General features: G+C 43.1%; 1 protein-coding gene across 2 annotated transcripts; it reads left to right on the top strand.

Annotated features, from left to right (window-relative positions):
• The first annotated feature begins 2,268 nt into the window (after window positions 1-2,268).
• On the top strand, window positions 2,269-11,245 carry CCDC190 (coiled-coil domain containing 190). 2 transcript variants are annotated; one of them, XM_014476589.2, is made up of 4 exons: window positions 2,269-2,463; window positions 4,247-4,445; window positions 9,210-9,336; window positions 9,839-11,245. In XM_014476589.2, the coding sequence occupies exons 2-4, from the start codon at window positions 4,250-4,252 to the stop codon at window positions 10,416-10,418; spliced, it is 903 nt and encodes a 300-aa protein (XP_014332075.2). In that variant the 5' UTR covers window positions 2,269-2,463; window positions 4,247-4,249; the 3' UTR covers window positions 10,419-11,245. The 2 variants fall into 2 exon arrangements, with proteins under 2 accessions (XP_014332075.2, XP_005890552.3); XM_005890490.3 differs by having other exon boundaries at window positions 2,271-2,463; window positions 9,213-9,336; window positions 9,839-11,241.
• The last annotated feature ends 410 nt before the right edge of the window (window positions 11,246-11,655 follow it).

Raw genomic sequence — 11,655 nt, 5'->3', positions numbered from 1 at the left:
AACCAGATATCCCAAGTTAAGGAATTTAGCACTTTCCTATGTATTGGAAGATGCAAGAGTCTGGGCTCACTGAAATCATTCCTTCTCAGTGCTCCTGGGTCAGGGTCCTGTGTTCTTTCACATCCTGAGCTCCCTTGGGGCTCACTGTAGGGACTGGCTGCAGTCTGATGGTTGTGAGATTGCAGCTATTTTTCTCCTTTCCAAGAGCCCGAAGAGCTCACTAGCCCACACTGGAGAGCTGCTGTCACTGATGACCGTGACATCCATATTTATTGATATTTTTATGAGTGAAAAATCACCTTTAAATGGATTCCTTCTGTCACTACTCTCCCTTGCCCTGCCTGTGGTTCTATGCCTGCTCTGAGTAAAGAACTACCTTATCTGACCTAGAGTCTTCCAAGGGCAATGCCATGGTTTCTGCTCCCTACATAACCTCTGTGCTCCTTCACATGAAGCAAGGAAATGCTAGTGTCCTCTTTGACACACTAAGGGCCAACAGGAACTAAGATGGGTTTGGCTACCATTCCTTTCGCAGGCTCACACACTAATGTTCGTTCTTGAATTATTTCTGCATGCCTTCCCTTCTCAGCTCTTTCTCTCAAGATGACATGAAGTAACCAAGGTTTTCTAAGAATCCCTCACTATCAGCTTTGGTGGCAACAGATGGTTGGGGTGGGGGCTGATCTGTGGTTCTGCAATTCACCAAGTCTCCAGCTGGGGAAGGAGGTGTCTGTCTCTTCTTGTGTTCAGTTCAGTTCAGTCACTCAGACATATCCAACTTTTTGCAACCCCATGGTCTGCAGCACGTCAGGCCTCCCTGTCCATCACCAAATCCTGGAGTTTACTCAAATTCATGTCCATTGAGTCAATGATGCCATCCAGCCATCTCATCCTCTGTTGTCCCCTTCTCCTCCTGCCTTCAATATTTCCCAGCATCAGGGTCTTTTCAACTGAGTCAGTTCTTCACTTCAGGGGGCCAAAGTATTGGAGTTTCAGCTTCAGCATCAGTCCTTCCAATGAGTATTCAGGACTGATTTCCTTTAGGATGGACTGGTTGGATCTCCTTGCAGTCCAAGGGACTCTCAAGAGTCTTCTCCAACACCACAGTTCAAAAGCATCAATTCTTTGGCATTCAGCTTTCTTTATAGTTCAACTCTCACATCCATACATTACTACTGGAAAAACCATAGCTTTGATTAGACAGACTTTTGTTGGCAAAGTAATGTCTCTGCTTTTTAATAAGCTGTCTAGGTAGGTCATAACTTTTCTTCCAAGGAGCAAGCGTCTTTTAACTTCATGGCTGCAGTTACCACCTGCAGTGATTTTGAAGCCCCCCAAAATAAAATCTGTCACTATTTCCACTGTTTCCCCATCTATTTGCCATGAAGTGTAGGCATGACATTTTCTGGAACCCCATTCCATTCATTTAAATTCTGGAGGTGAGAGAATTACCTCATGGGAAGAAATGGGAAAGGCATTACCTCCTACAGAGAGAATAATAGATTTCCTCTCCATTTTGCCAGTAATCTCCTTATAACAGCTTGTTTGCTAGGTGATGACTGTGGGAAATAGGGTCTGTTTAGCTGCCTCTCAGTAAGCTCTGGGGGAATTAATAGGTCCCAGTGTTGGCAGTTCTCTTTAGACTGTGGCACATTAATGCCTCTCGTTTTCAGACGAAGCCTTAAGGCAACAGTGAGAATCCCATTTAATATCTTGTTCCACAATCAATAGTTCAGCTTGCCTTCTATCACAGAGTCCAATCTATGATAACAAAAGTTGATTTAAGTTTCAGTTTGCTTGTCTGTTGTGACAACTCTGAAAACCTTAAATAAGCACTGAAGAACACTCATGGTTAGAAGGCTGGAGAAAGTCAGTACAGAATGTGATAATACAAAATAAACAAATTAGTCTCCTGCACAAAATGTGTACAATCTGACAAAAAAAAAAAAAAACAGAGTGCCTTCTTTTGGAACCTGATCTTGTTTCCAAGAAGTAAGGACTGGACACTGTGAGGGAGGTGGGGAATAATATGGCCAAAGAAGAAGGAAAAGAGTGGAAGGGGGTGGGGAGAGAGAGAGAGAGATTCTGAGAACACAGTAAGACACTCCTTGGTTCCATTCTTGGCTCCCATGGATACAGCCGAGAAGGAGCACTGTGGGCCCGTCAAGGGGAGGGCTGGAGGCTGGCAGGCTTCCTTAGCTCACGGAGCTATTTCAAGCTCTGGGATCGGTGCCCACATTCAGGAACTTAGCATTCCTGATGAGGGAGGTGGCATGGAAGAGTGCTTTCAAGTGTGTTCAGCATTCTCCCCACAGCCCTCTCCAAAGTTCCCTCTAACCTCCCCACCTCCCTAACACCAAGCTCCTAAATTTATTGAAGAAAAACAAGCTCATTTTCAAAGTTCAGCCGGGCATAGCAAAAGAAGCAGGCAGCATTCTCACAGTGAGAACCCTGGATTTGTAGGTAAGTGCTACTCACTATGTTCTTTAATAAAAGTTTAGTCTACATTTTAGACTAAAAGCTAGCTGTCTTAAAAATTTCTCTCCTGTGTCCTGACCTTATCCTCCCTTGTAATGCTAAGATTTTTCCTCTGTTATTATCAACAAAGCTTTATTAAGAGTAATCTATTTGTATCCTGGGCACATATTGTGCATCTAGTCTGAGATGCATATTGAGAAGGAAGCAAAGAGGAGGAAAGATGTGTCCCTGCCTCTTAGCACAGCACAGTCCGAGGAGGAAGATGAGCTCCTTTCAGCTACACAGACTACTTGTTGGATGCTCGTACTGTTTTGTAACCAACAGGTCCCACTTTCCCCACTTTTTGAAATAGTGATTGTTTACATTTGGCATGTACCATTTGACTCCAAATGACTCAGTGATAAAGAATCTGCCTGCCAATGCAGGAGACACAAGAGATGTAGGTTTGATCCCTGAGTCAGGAAGATCCCCTGAAATAAGGAAACGGCAACCCACTCCAGTATTCTTGCCTGGAGAATCCCATGGACAGACGAGCCTAGCAAGTTACAGTCCATGGTGTCACAGAGTTGAACATGATTTACCGGCTATACAACAACATTAGACTCCAGAGTTGTAAATCTGAAAGTTCTTTGAAAGCAGGAACTGTGTCTCATTCACCACTACCCTCGGCCCTCAGCATAGCACTTGGCACATGGTAGGATTACAGGCCACATGGACCCTCATGTACATAAATTAATGAATTGAAGGGGCTCCAGAATGGCTCTGTCCTAAGTCCCCAGATCCTCCCCAGGGCCCTGAGAAGGCTTCTGGGGAGTCTTTAAAGAACAGTAGAAGGAACTTATCTCATAGGGTGAATAATGGCTTATATCTGTAAGGTGTTTAATTTTTGCCCTAAAATTTATTCATGTACTTTTCACTTGATCTTTATAGCAAACTGATTGGGGGTTGTATACAGAGCCTATCTATCACTCTTTTATTGACAAGGAGACTGAGGCTCAGAGAAATGACTTTGCCCTAGATACTTCCATGTCACACTAGAAAATCACATTATTGTAGGTCTGATAAATAAAATATTATCTGCTATATCAGTAAACAAAGATTGCCACAGTTATCAGAAATTGCAGTCAGCGCCACTAGTGAGCTGGTTAGCCCTGAGGGAACTCAGGAAGGAAAAAATATCTGCTATCTAGCAGCTATCAGATTGCAGTCACTCCACACAGTGAGCCCTGGGGAAACTCAGAACATGAAAACACAGGATACTAGCCCCAGATAGCTGAGGTGCAGAGTAAAGGAATGATTTCAGTGAGTCCAGGCTCTTGAATCTTCCCATACCAAGAAAAGAGCTAAATTCTTTAGCTTGAGATATCTGGTTTTCTTTTATTAACAGTCATCTTTTGTTCCCACTACCTGCCCTTTGTTGCAGACTCCTGTGTACCTTAGCGATATATTAGGATATATATATAGTTATATAGCACCTCCTCTTCGAAGCAGCTTTCTCAGGGTTACTTGAAAGGCTGCCTCCCAGGCTTGAAGTTCTAAAAATTCCCACTGAATAAAATATAACTCTCAACTTTAAGGCTGTGAATAATTTTTTAGTTGACAGGGAAAAGTTTTCTAACAGTGTAACTTAATCTGACTGGGCAGCTATGTATTCAGAAATACTCAGGATTCAAACACTGATTTCCGATAAAAGCCAGGGTCAGGGTCCCCATTCTGCTTTATCAGGTCTGACACAGCACCTGAGAGAATCTTGTTTTATTGCCTCTAGATCATGAAGAGAATGGAGAGGCATATGGTCAGGGGACCACTGCATAAGCACTTCGATCTGGAGAGGAAAAGTGCAAAGCAGGCTGAAGCCAGACTCAGCCAAAGACTGCAGAGACTAGAGGATATATGCCTGTACCACGTGAAGTCACTGACCAGGGAGCAGAGACAGCTCCAGAAAGAACTGCAGAGGCTGCAGCAAGGTAAGGCTTCCAGGATGGGGAGAGGCAGAGCAGGACAGCTAGCCATCGCTTGGCTGAGGCGAGAGTAATACCCCCTACTTGGTGATGAGGGCCCTTTCAGAGACTGGACACTCAGTAAGAGGACTTTTGATCTCAACTTGGATTTTAGGCTTCCCACCTTTCTCTCCCTCAATGATACAGCTCCCTGGAGCAGTGCGCATGCAAACCTTCCTCAGCTAACACTTCTCAGGCTCCCAGTTTTTCAAATGAGCTCTCTCTACTTAAAGCTTTAGTGTTCTACTTTCTTATATCTGGGTTGATTTGGTTTCATTTCTTTTTTATGCCTGGTCAGCAAACACTCTCTGAGTAACTATTAATGTGCAAGTCATCTTATGAAAAGGAAGTAAAAACAAAAAAATTCCCCGGGATTAGTAACCAGAGAGCATGTTTAACAGTGGCTGACCTCTGCTATGGCTGAGCACAGAGCACTTGGCTATTTCCAACACACCAGACTGAGAGTCAGATCTTCCCTTCTGCAGAAAGTGAATTTCTCAACTTATCCTTCTTGTATTCCAAAGTGTATTGACACGAGAGCTTGCAGATTTTGCTTAGATAAGAAAATTTTGCAAAAGCAATTGCTGTGTATTGGTACTATGATTTCATTGTCTTCTTAAGCCAAAGAGCAAGTATTTCTGTCATTTCCCCAAAAAGGTGTCTTTACCCAGAAGCTGCAAGTTCACATTCTTTATAATAATTCCCTCCCATAAAACCTTCTGTTGCCAATGAATAATCCTTTCCAAATGTACACGTTACTTAGAAGACTATCCAATGAACATAGACTATACAGTTTAGTAATTATAACAAAATTAATGCTACTAACTTCAAACACCAATTTCTGGTTAGTACGCTATTGATCTTCACAGAGGGAAGGGCTACACAATGATATCCAGAATCTCAGACCTTCCAAAGCTGTCTACACCATTCAGTAAAAAAATAAGGAAATAAAACTGGCTGCTCAGTGATTGTATCTTTGTCCATTAAACTGTGGTGGCTGAGAATACAGACTTTGGACCCACACTGTCAGGGTTGAAATCCTGACTCTATCACTTACCAGCAGTGAGACCTTGAGCAGCTTACTGGACCTGCCTCTGCCTCAGTTTTCTCCAACATAAAATGTAATTGATGTTTCTTACCTCATGGAGTCATTTGAGGATACAGTGAGCATTTGAAACAGTACCTAAATACAAAATAAGTGCCATGTAACTGTTTGCTGTTATCAGTCAATCAGTAAAAGATTGTTACAGGATTAAAACTCTTCCACGGTTTTCTTGAAAGTTGCCATAGTTATACAATTTATAGAAACTGTTTTTATTTTTCCCATAATAAAATAATCATATTTTAATATACAGCATAGAATGGATCTATCTCAGCTCTTCACACTATAATCCCTTCTTACTTAAGGCAGGGGCAGGAGCCCTGAAAACGATATAGCATGTTCTAGAAGAAAGTCAGGTATCACAATTCAATGTAAAATCATTTAGATCTCCATAGCTGATATATGGACACAAGGGCCAAGAGTAATATCCAGAGGTCTAGCCTATGATTTATTTCTAACCTCCAGCTTTGGGTTTTAAAGAGGAGTAACTGAGCAAGTGACTGAACTCCTCTGGTTTAAACCTCCCTGTCTGTAATAAATGGTTAAACCAAACTAAGGATGAGAGCTCACAGGATGGAAAGGAATCTCAGAAACCATTTGGTCGAATCGCACTTCATTTCTCAAAAAAGTTATTGAAGACCAGATACTTATTCTCAAAGTGGTGTTCCAAAGATCATGTTTGAGAGAGGTGGCTGTCTTTGGTGACTAGAGAGTTTGCCTGATAGACAGGGGGTGTGAAAAGAGTCTGGGCAGAAGGCAGAAAGCTTTGATTCAGGGGTCTCTGTCTCTGTGTACTTTAGAAAGTCACATCCTCTCTGTGCCTCAGATTCCTTGAACATAAGACTAGAGAAGAAGGAAGAAAGCAATATGAATTAAGTCTCAGTATTTATCAGGCACTGTATTAGACAATAAATTCCCATGATTCATTTAATGACCTTGATGTTGCTGCTGCTGCTGCTAAGTCACTTCAGTCGTGTCCAACTCTGTGCGACCCCATAGATGGCAGCCCACCAGGCTTCCCCGTCCCTGGGATTCTCCAGGCAAGAACACTGGAGTGGGTTGCCATTTCCTTCTCCAATACATGAAAGTGAAAAGTGAAACTGAAGTCGCTCAGTCGTGTCCGACCCTTAGCGACCCCATGGACTGCAGCCTACCAGGCTCCTCCGTCCATGGGATTTTCCAGGCAAGAGTACTGGAGTGGGGTGCCATTGCCTTCTCCAAATGACCTTGTTACTGAGTTTCAACTATATGCTAGTTGGTGGATTGCTTCAAATACATATTCCCAGTCCTCATCTAGAGAGATTTGCATCAGTAGGTTAGGAATCAGGCTCAAAGTCCACATTTTTAACTGAGTTGACACTAAGGCAGATTACTCAGGAACAGGTGATTCATGGGCCAAACTTTATAAAACATTGTTACAGCAACCCCAATAGAGGCAAGAATGCAAATATGAAAAGCATGGTCTGTGCCCTCAAGATGCTCACATGTGGACTAGAAGGTAACTATGCTCACAAAAAATTATATCAGGAAATACTAATTGCTAAATTTGTTTACAAAGTAGAAGAGAAGCATGGGAAGGTTCCCATGTCTATTAAAGGGGCTCAGGCAAGATGTCCCAAAAGACGCAGGGTATGAACAGAATCTCGGAGGAGTAAGAGGATGAAGATGAGTGGAGGAGGGGTGGTGGGCAGTTTGTCATGAGAAGACATGGAATGTTTCTACACACGGTAAGAACAGTATGTACGAATGTGCATACATGAGGATGACATGCTACAAGTCGCTCAGTACTGGAGGGGTGTAAGGGGTGACCAGAAGGGACAGGTGTGATATTTAGAGGCAAAGCAGAGCAGGCAGGGTCTCCAATCATGAATAGCTCTACAGATCTTACAGAAGAGTTTAGATTTCACCCTATGGGGTTTGGAAATGGGGAGATTACATGTCCAAATGAGGTAAGGATCACTCTGGCAGCAAACTTTAAGGTAGACCAGATAGAAGGATTCCAGAATTCAGACCAGGGTTTAAAAGCCTAAACTAGGCATTCGTCACGTAGGAAAAAAAGTGAGTATATTAAGATATTTGGAAAGTGAGATAGCATCTTAAGGGGGCCGGCATTTTGAGATATTTAGAATGCAGAATTGTCAGAGCTTTATGATTAATTACATGTCCAGCATAAAGAAAACCAGAGTCAAGAATATACTCTCTGGCAAAAAGTAGGCACCCAAACATTCCTGTTAAATTGGATAACTAGATGGGGACACACACACAGACACACACACTCAAGACAACAGAAGAAGAGGGACCCCAAAAGGACCCCTCTTGCCTTGACTACCTCACCAAGAAGTTATCAGATGAAAGAATATTAGGAGTTTAATATAATTTAGAGGCCCTTTATCTGGTCACATTTCCTTTGCCTGGTGCCTACCAACGCCAGTGTTGGTTTAGGGAACTCACTTTCCTTAGAGCAAATGAGTGCAAGACTTTCAACTCCAAGTGACCAGCTCATGAGATGTCTTGAAAACAAACCAGGTCCTCTACAGCAGCTATGACTACAAGATTCTGAAACACTAACTCAAAGAGAGAATAACCCACTTACTCACGGCCAGCAGTTGCAACTCTTGGCTCAGGTGGGTAGGAGGTCACACAGTCGAGGCGGATGTAACAGCAGGACCCCAGCTTTGTGTACGGCTCACACCCAGTCATTTTGATTTGAGAACATCATGCTTGCCAAGTCAAACATTCAGACAAAACCTCCATGGTCCCAGCCAGTTTAAACCTCTGACCTCAGTGTTTCTAAATCCTCTATAACATATTCTAGGTAAACACTGGAGAACTGCCTTAGGTTTGCCTGTTTCCATTCCTCATGCTAGATCAGCCTGTTGGGTAATGTGATTCAGTGGTATTCATATATGGTTTCTTTGCCCAGAGAACCAGGTCTAGGCATTCTTTTCCTTCTTCTCTTACTGTGTTAGTTTTTTAGGGCTACCCTACCAAGTTGCCATTAACTAGGTGGCTTAAACAACAGACCTGTGTTCTCAGAGTTCTGGAGGTCTACAGTCCAAAACTAAGGTACTGACAGAGTGGTGCCTTCTGAGGCTGGAAAAGAAGGCTCTGTTCCAGGCCTCTCTCTTTGGTTTGTATGTGGTCACCTTCTCGCCATGTCTCTCCGCTTCACCTTCCCTCAACCTGTGTCTATTTCCTAATTTCTCCGTATTATAATGACACCAGTCATACTGGTCAACAGCTCACCCGTATGGCCTTATCTTAATTATCTCTGTAAAGGCCCTGTCTCCAAATAAGGTTACATTCTGAAGTGCTGAAGATTAGGACTTCTACACGTGACATTTGGGGAGGATACAGTTCAACCTGTGTATGTGTGTGCCAAGTCACTTCAGCCATGCCCGACTGTTTGCGACCCTATGGACTGTAGCTGGCCAGGCTCCTCCGTCCATGGGGTTCTCCAGGCAGGAATACTGGAGTGGGTTGCCATGCCCTTCTCCAGGAGATCTTCCTGACCCAGGGATCAAATCTGTGTCTCTTACGTCTCCTGCATTGGCAGGCAAGTTCTTTACCACTAACACCACATGGGAAACCCACATTTCAACTCATAGCACCTATTAATTAACTCAAAGCAGATATCATCAAGAAAAAGCTCTGCTCTTACTTTGGGAATAGAAGTCAGAAGAGACCAGAAGATGTTCTCACGCTTTCATCACAGGGAGGGCAGAAGCACAGAGCTCTGCAGGCTAACAAAGCTAGGTAAGACGATGCTTATTAAACTAATGCATATGCCATTGAGTCCTTCTTTCAACTGACCTCTTTAAATCATCCTCCCCCTGAGAAAGTGCTGCCCTTTCCTTCTTAAGGAAAATGCTGCATTTAAAATAGATAACCAACAAAGAACTCCTGTATAGCACAGGGAACTCTGCTCAGTGTTATGTGGCAGGCTGGAAGGGAGTGGAGTCTGGGGTAGCATGGACACATGTGTATGTATGGCTGTGTGGCTTTGCTGCACACCTGAAGCCATCACAACACTGTTAAAGGGCTATACTCCAATCTCCAATATAAAAAGTTTACAAGAAAAAGAAAAATCATTTCCCCACATTGTTGCCATCCATTCTCACCCTTCATCCTCTGTTCACCCACGTTATTACCTCAGTTAATATCACACAAAAAGGAGTCAGGGTCTAAAAATTTGAAAATGCTAAATATTAGCTCTTCATCAGTTTTGAGAGAACTTTTTTCTTATCTCCTTTCCCAGCGCACTGACAACAAATACGACCCAACGAAGATCCAAAACCAAGTCCCAGATGCCTCCTTTCCATCACATTGGTCCCAAGGACCCCATGAAAAGCAAACAGCAGGCACTATCTCAAAATAACAGAACTTCCCACTTCATAGAAGAGAAGCTGCAAGCCCAAGGGAAAGAGTCCATAAACCCACCAAAAGGAAAAGGCTCCAACGAGAGCATCTCTCTTCTCTGTCACAATCAAGACGTCTCCACCCACACTGTAGACGGGGGCCCCGGTTCCGGCCCAGCTGCTGACAGTGAACCAGGGCACAGTGATGAGACCAGATCAGATGATGCCAGCACAAGGCCAGACCACACCCCTGCAAAACAAACGCCCCTGGATCCCGTGGAAGGTGGAGGAGACTTCAAAGATAAGCCCCAAACGTCAACCTACTTGGAGTTGTTTGAAAAGGCCAGAAAAGCTCATTACCTCCGGCACCGGATCCCCCCTGAGTCTGAGAGATTGCTCAGCATTGCGGAGATCTTCGGGCACAAGGAATCCTCACAGTCCAGGGCAGAAAAGGGATGTGAGAACAGGGTGACCATCTAAGTTACTTCATCTTTAATCGTCCACTCTATCCCCATAGTATCATGTGTCATAATTACTTTAGCAACTGAAGCAAACAATACAAATACATAGATATAGATTTTATTTTAAACCTTAGTCTTTTTTGCCTTTTATGGGAGTATAATGTTTCACTAAATGAGCAATGCTAGGATGAAAAACGGAGAGATGAATCTTCTGAAGCCATTTAAAGCAATATACGCATATTGCTAACGTTACCAAGAATATGAATCTACATTGATCCCTAGACTTTTCCTGAAAGGTAAAATATTAAGGGACCTGCTTACATTTGCCACCCTTTTCTTTTTTTAAATTATAAATGTATTTATTTTAATTGGAGGCTAATTACTTTACAATATTGTATTGCTTTTGCCATACATCAACATGAATCTGCTACAGGTGTACACGTGTTCCCCACCCTGAACCCCCTCCCACTGCCCTCCCCATACCATCCCTCTGGGTCATCCCAGTGCACCAGTCCCAAGCATCCTGTATCATGCATCGAACCTGGACTGGTGATTCGTTTCACATATGATATTATACCTGTTTCAATGCCATTCTCCTAAATCTTACAGGAGGTTCTTACGGTGCCACCTGCTGGCAAAATGGTGTGGCTCTTCTGTTTGTTTCAGTTTTACATGTAAAGGTAAGGCTAGGAGGTCAGTTGAAAATATGTACATAATACAGTCTATAAATAAACTTTCTCTCCCATACAGTTCTATGTTATTTTTTGAAGCCCTTTCCTTACTTCTTTTATTTCCAAATAGTTCCATTTTGGTTTTCTCATTCCCAGTTTCAACCTGCTCTTATCAACCTTTTTGGATCCTAATAAAAAAAATAATTAACAATTTATAAGAAATGTGCCCCCTCTAACATTTTCTTCCAAAACAATGGGAGGAGGCAGGACAGGAGCAATAGAAGTGACTGACGAATACCTGATTTATTTACACTGGCCATGACCGGGCTGACAGGGTTAGGAACACCAGATGTGGAGAACCTCCTGTGCAAACTTCCAAGCCCTTTATTGTGCTCTTTCTCCTTGTCTATCTCCATTACAAGCACCCTCCGCAGGGGTGGAGTTCTCAAAATGATTTATCCCACTTCTGAAAGGCTCTTTTCTCTGTGCTGACCATAACTTCAGTACAGAGCTATTACCAAGGCAGCAAGGACTTAGCCAGAGCCCAGCCCTCTCCTCCACTTGATTAACTATCCCTGTTCCAAG

Source organism: Bos mutus, chromosome 3 (assembly GCF_027580195.1).
Source record: "Bos mutus isolate GX-2022 chromosome 3, NWIPB_WYAK_1.1, whole genome shotgun sequence".
Lineage (NCBI taxonomy): Eukaryota > Metazoa > Chordata > Mammalia > Artiodactyla > Bovidae > Bos > Bos mutus.
Note: the sequence above shows the minus strand (reverse complement) of the source record. Positions and strands in the feature narration are given on the sequence as shown.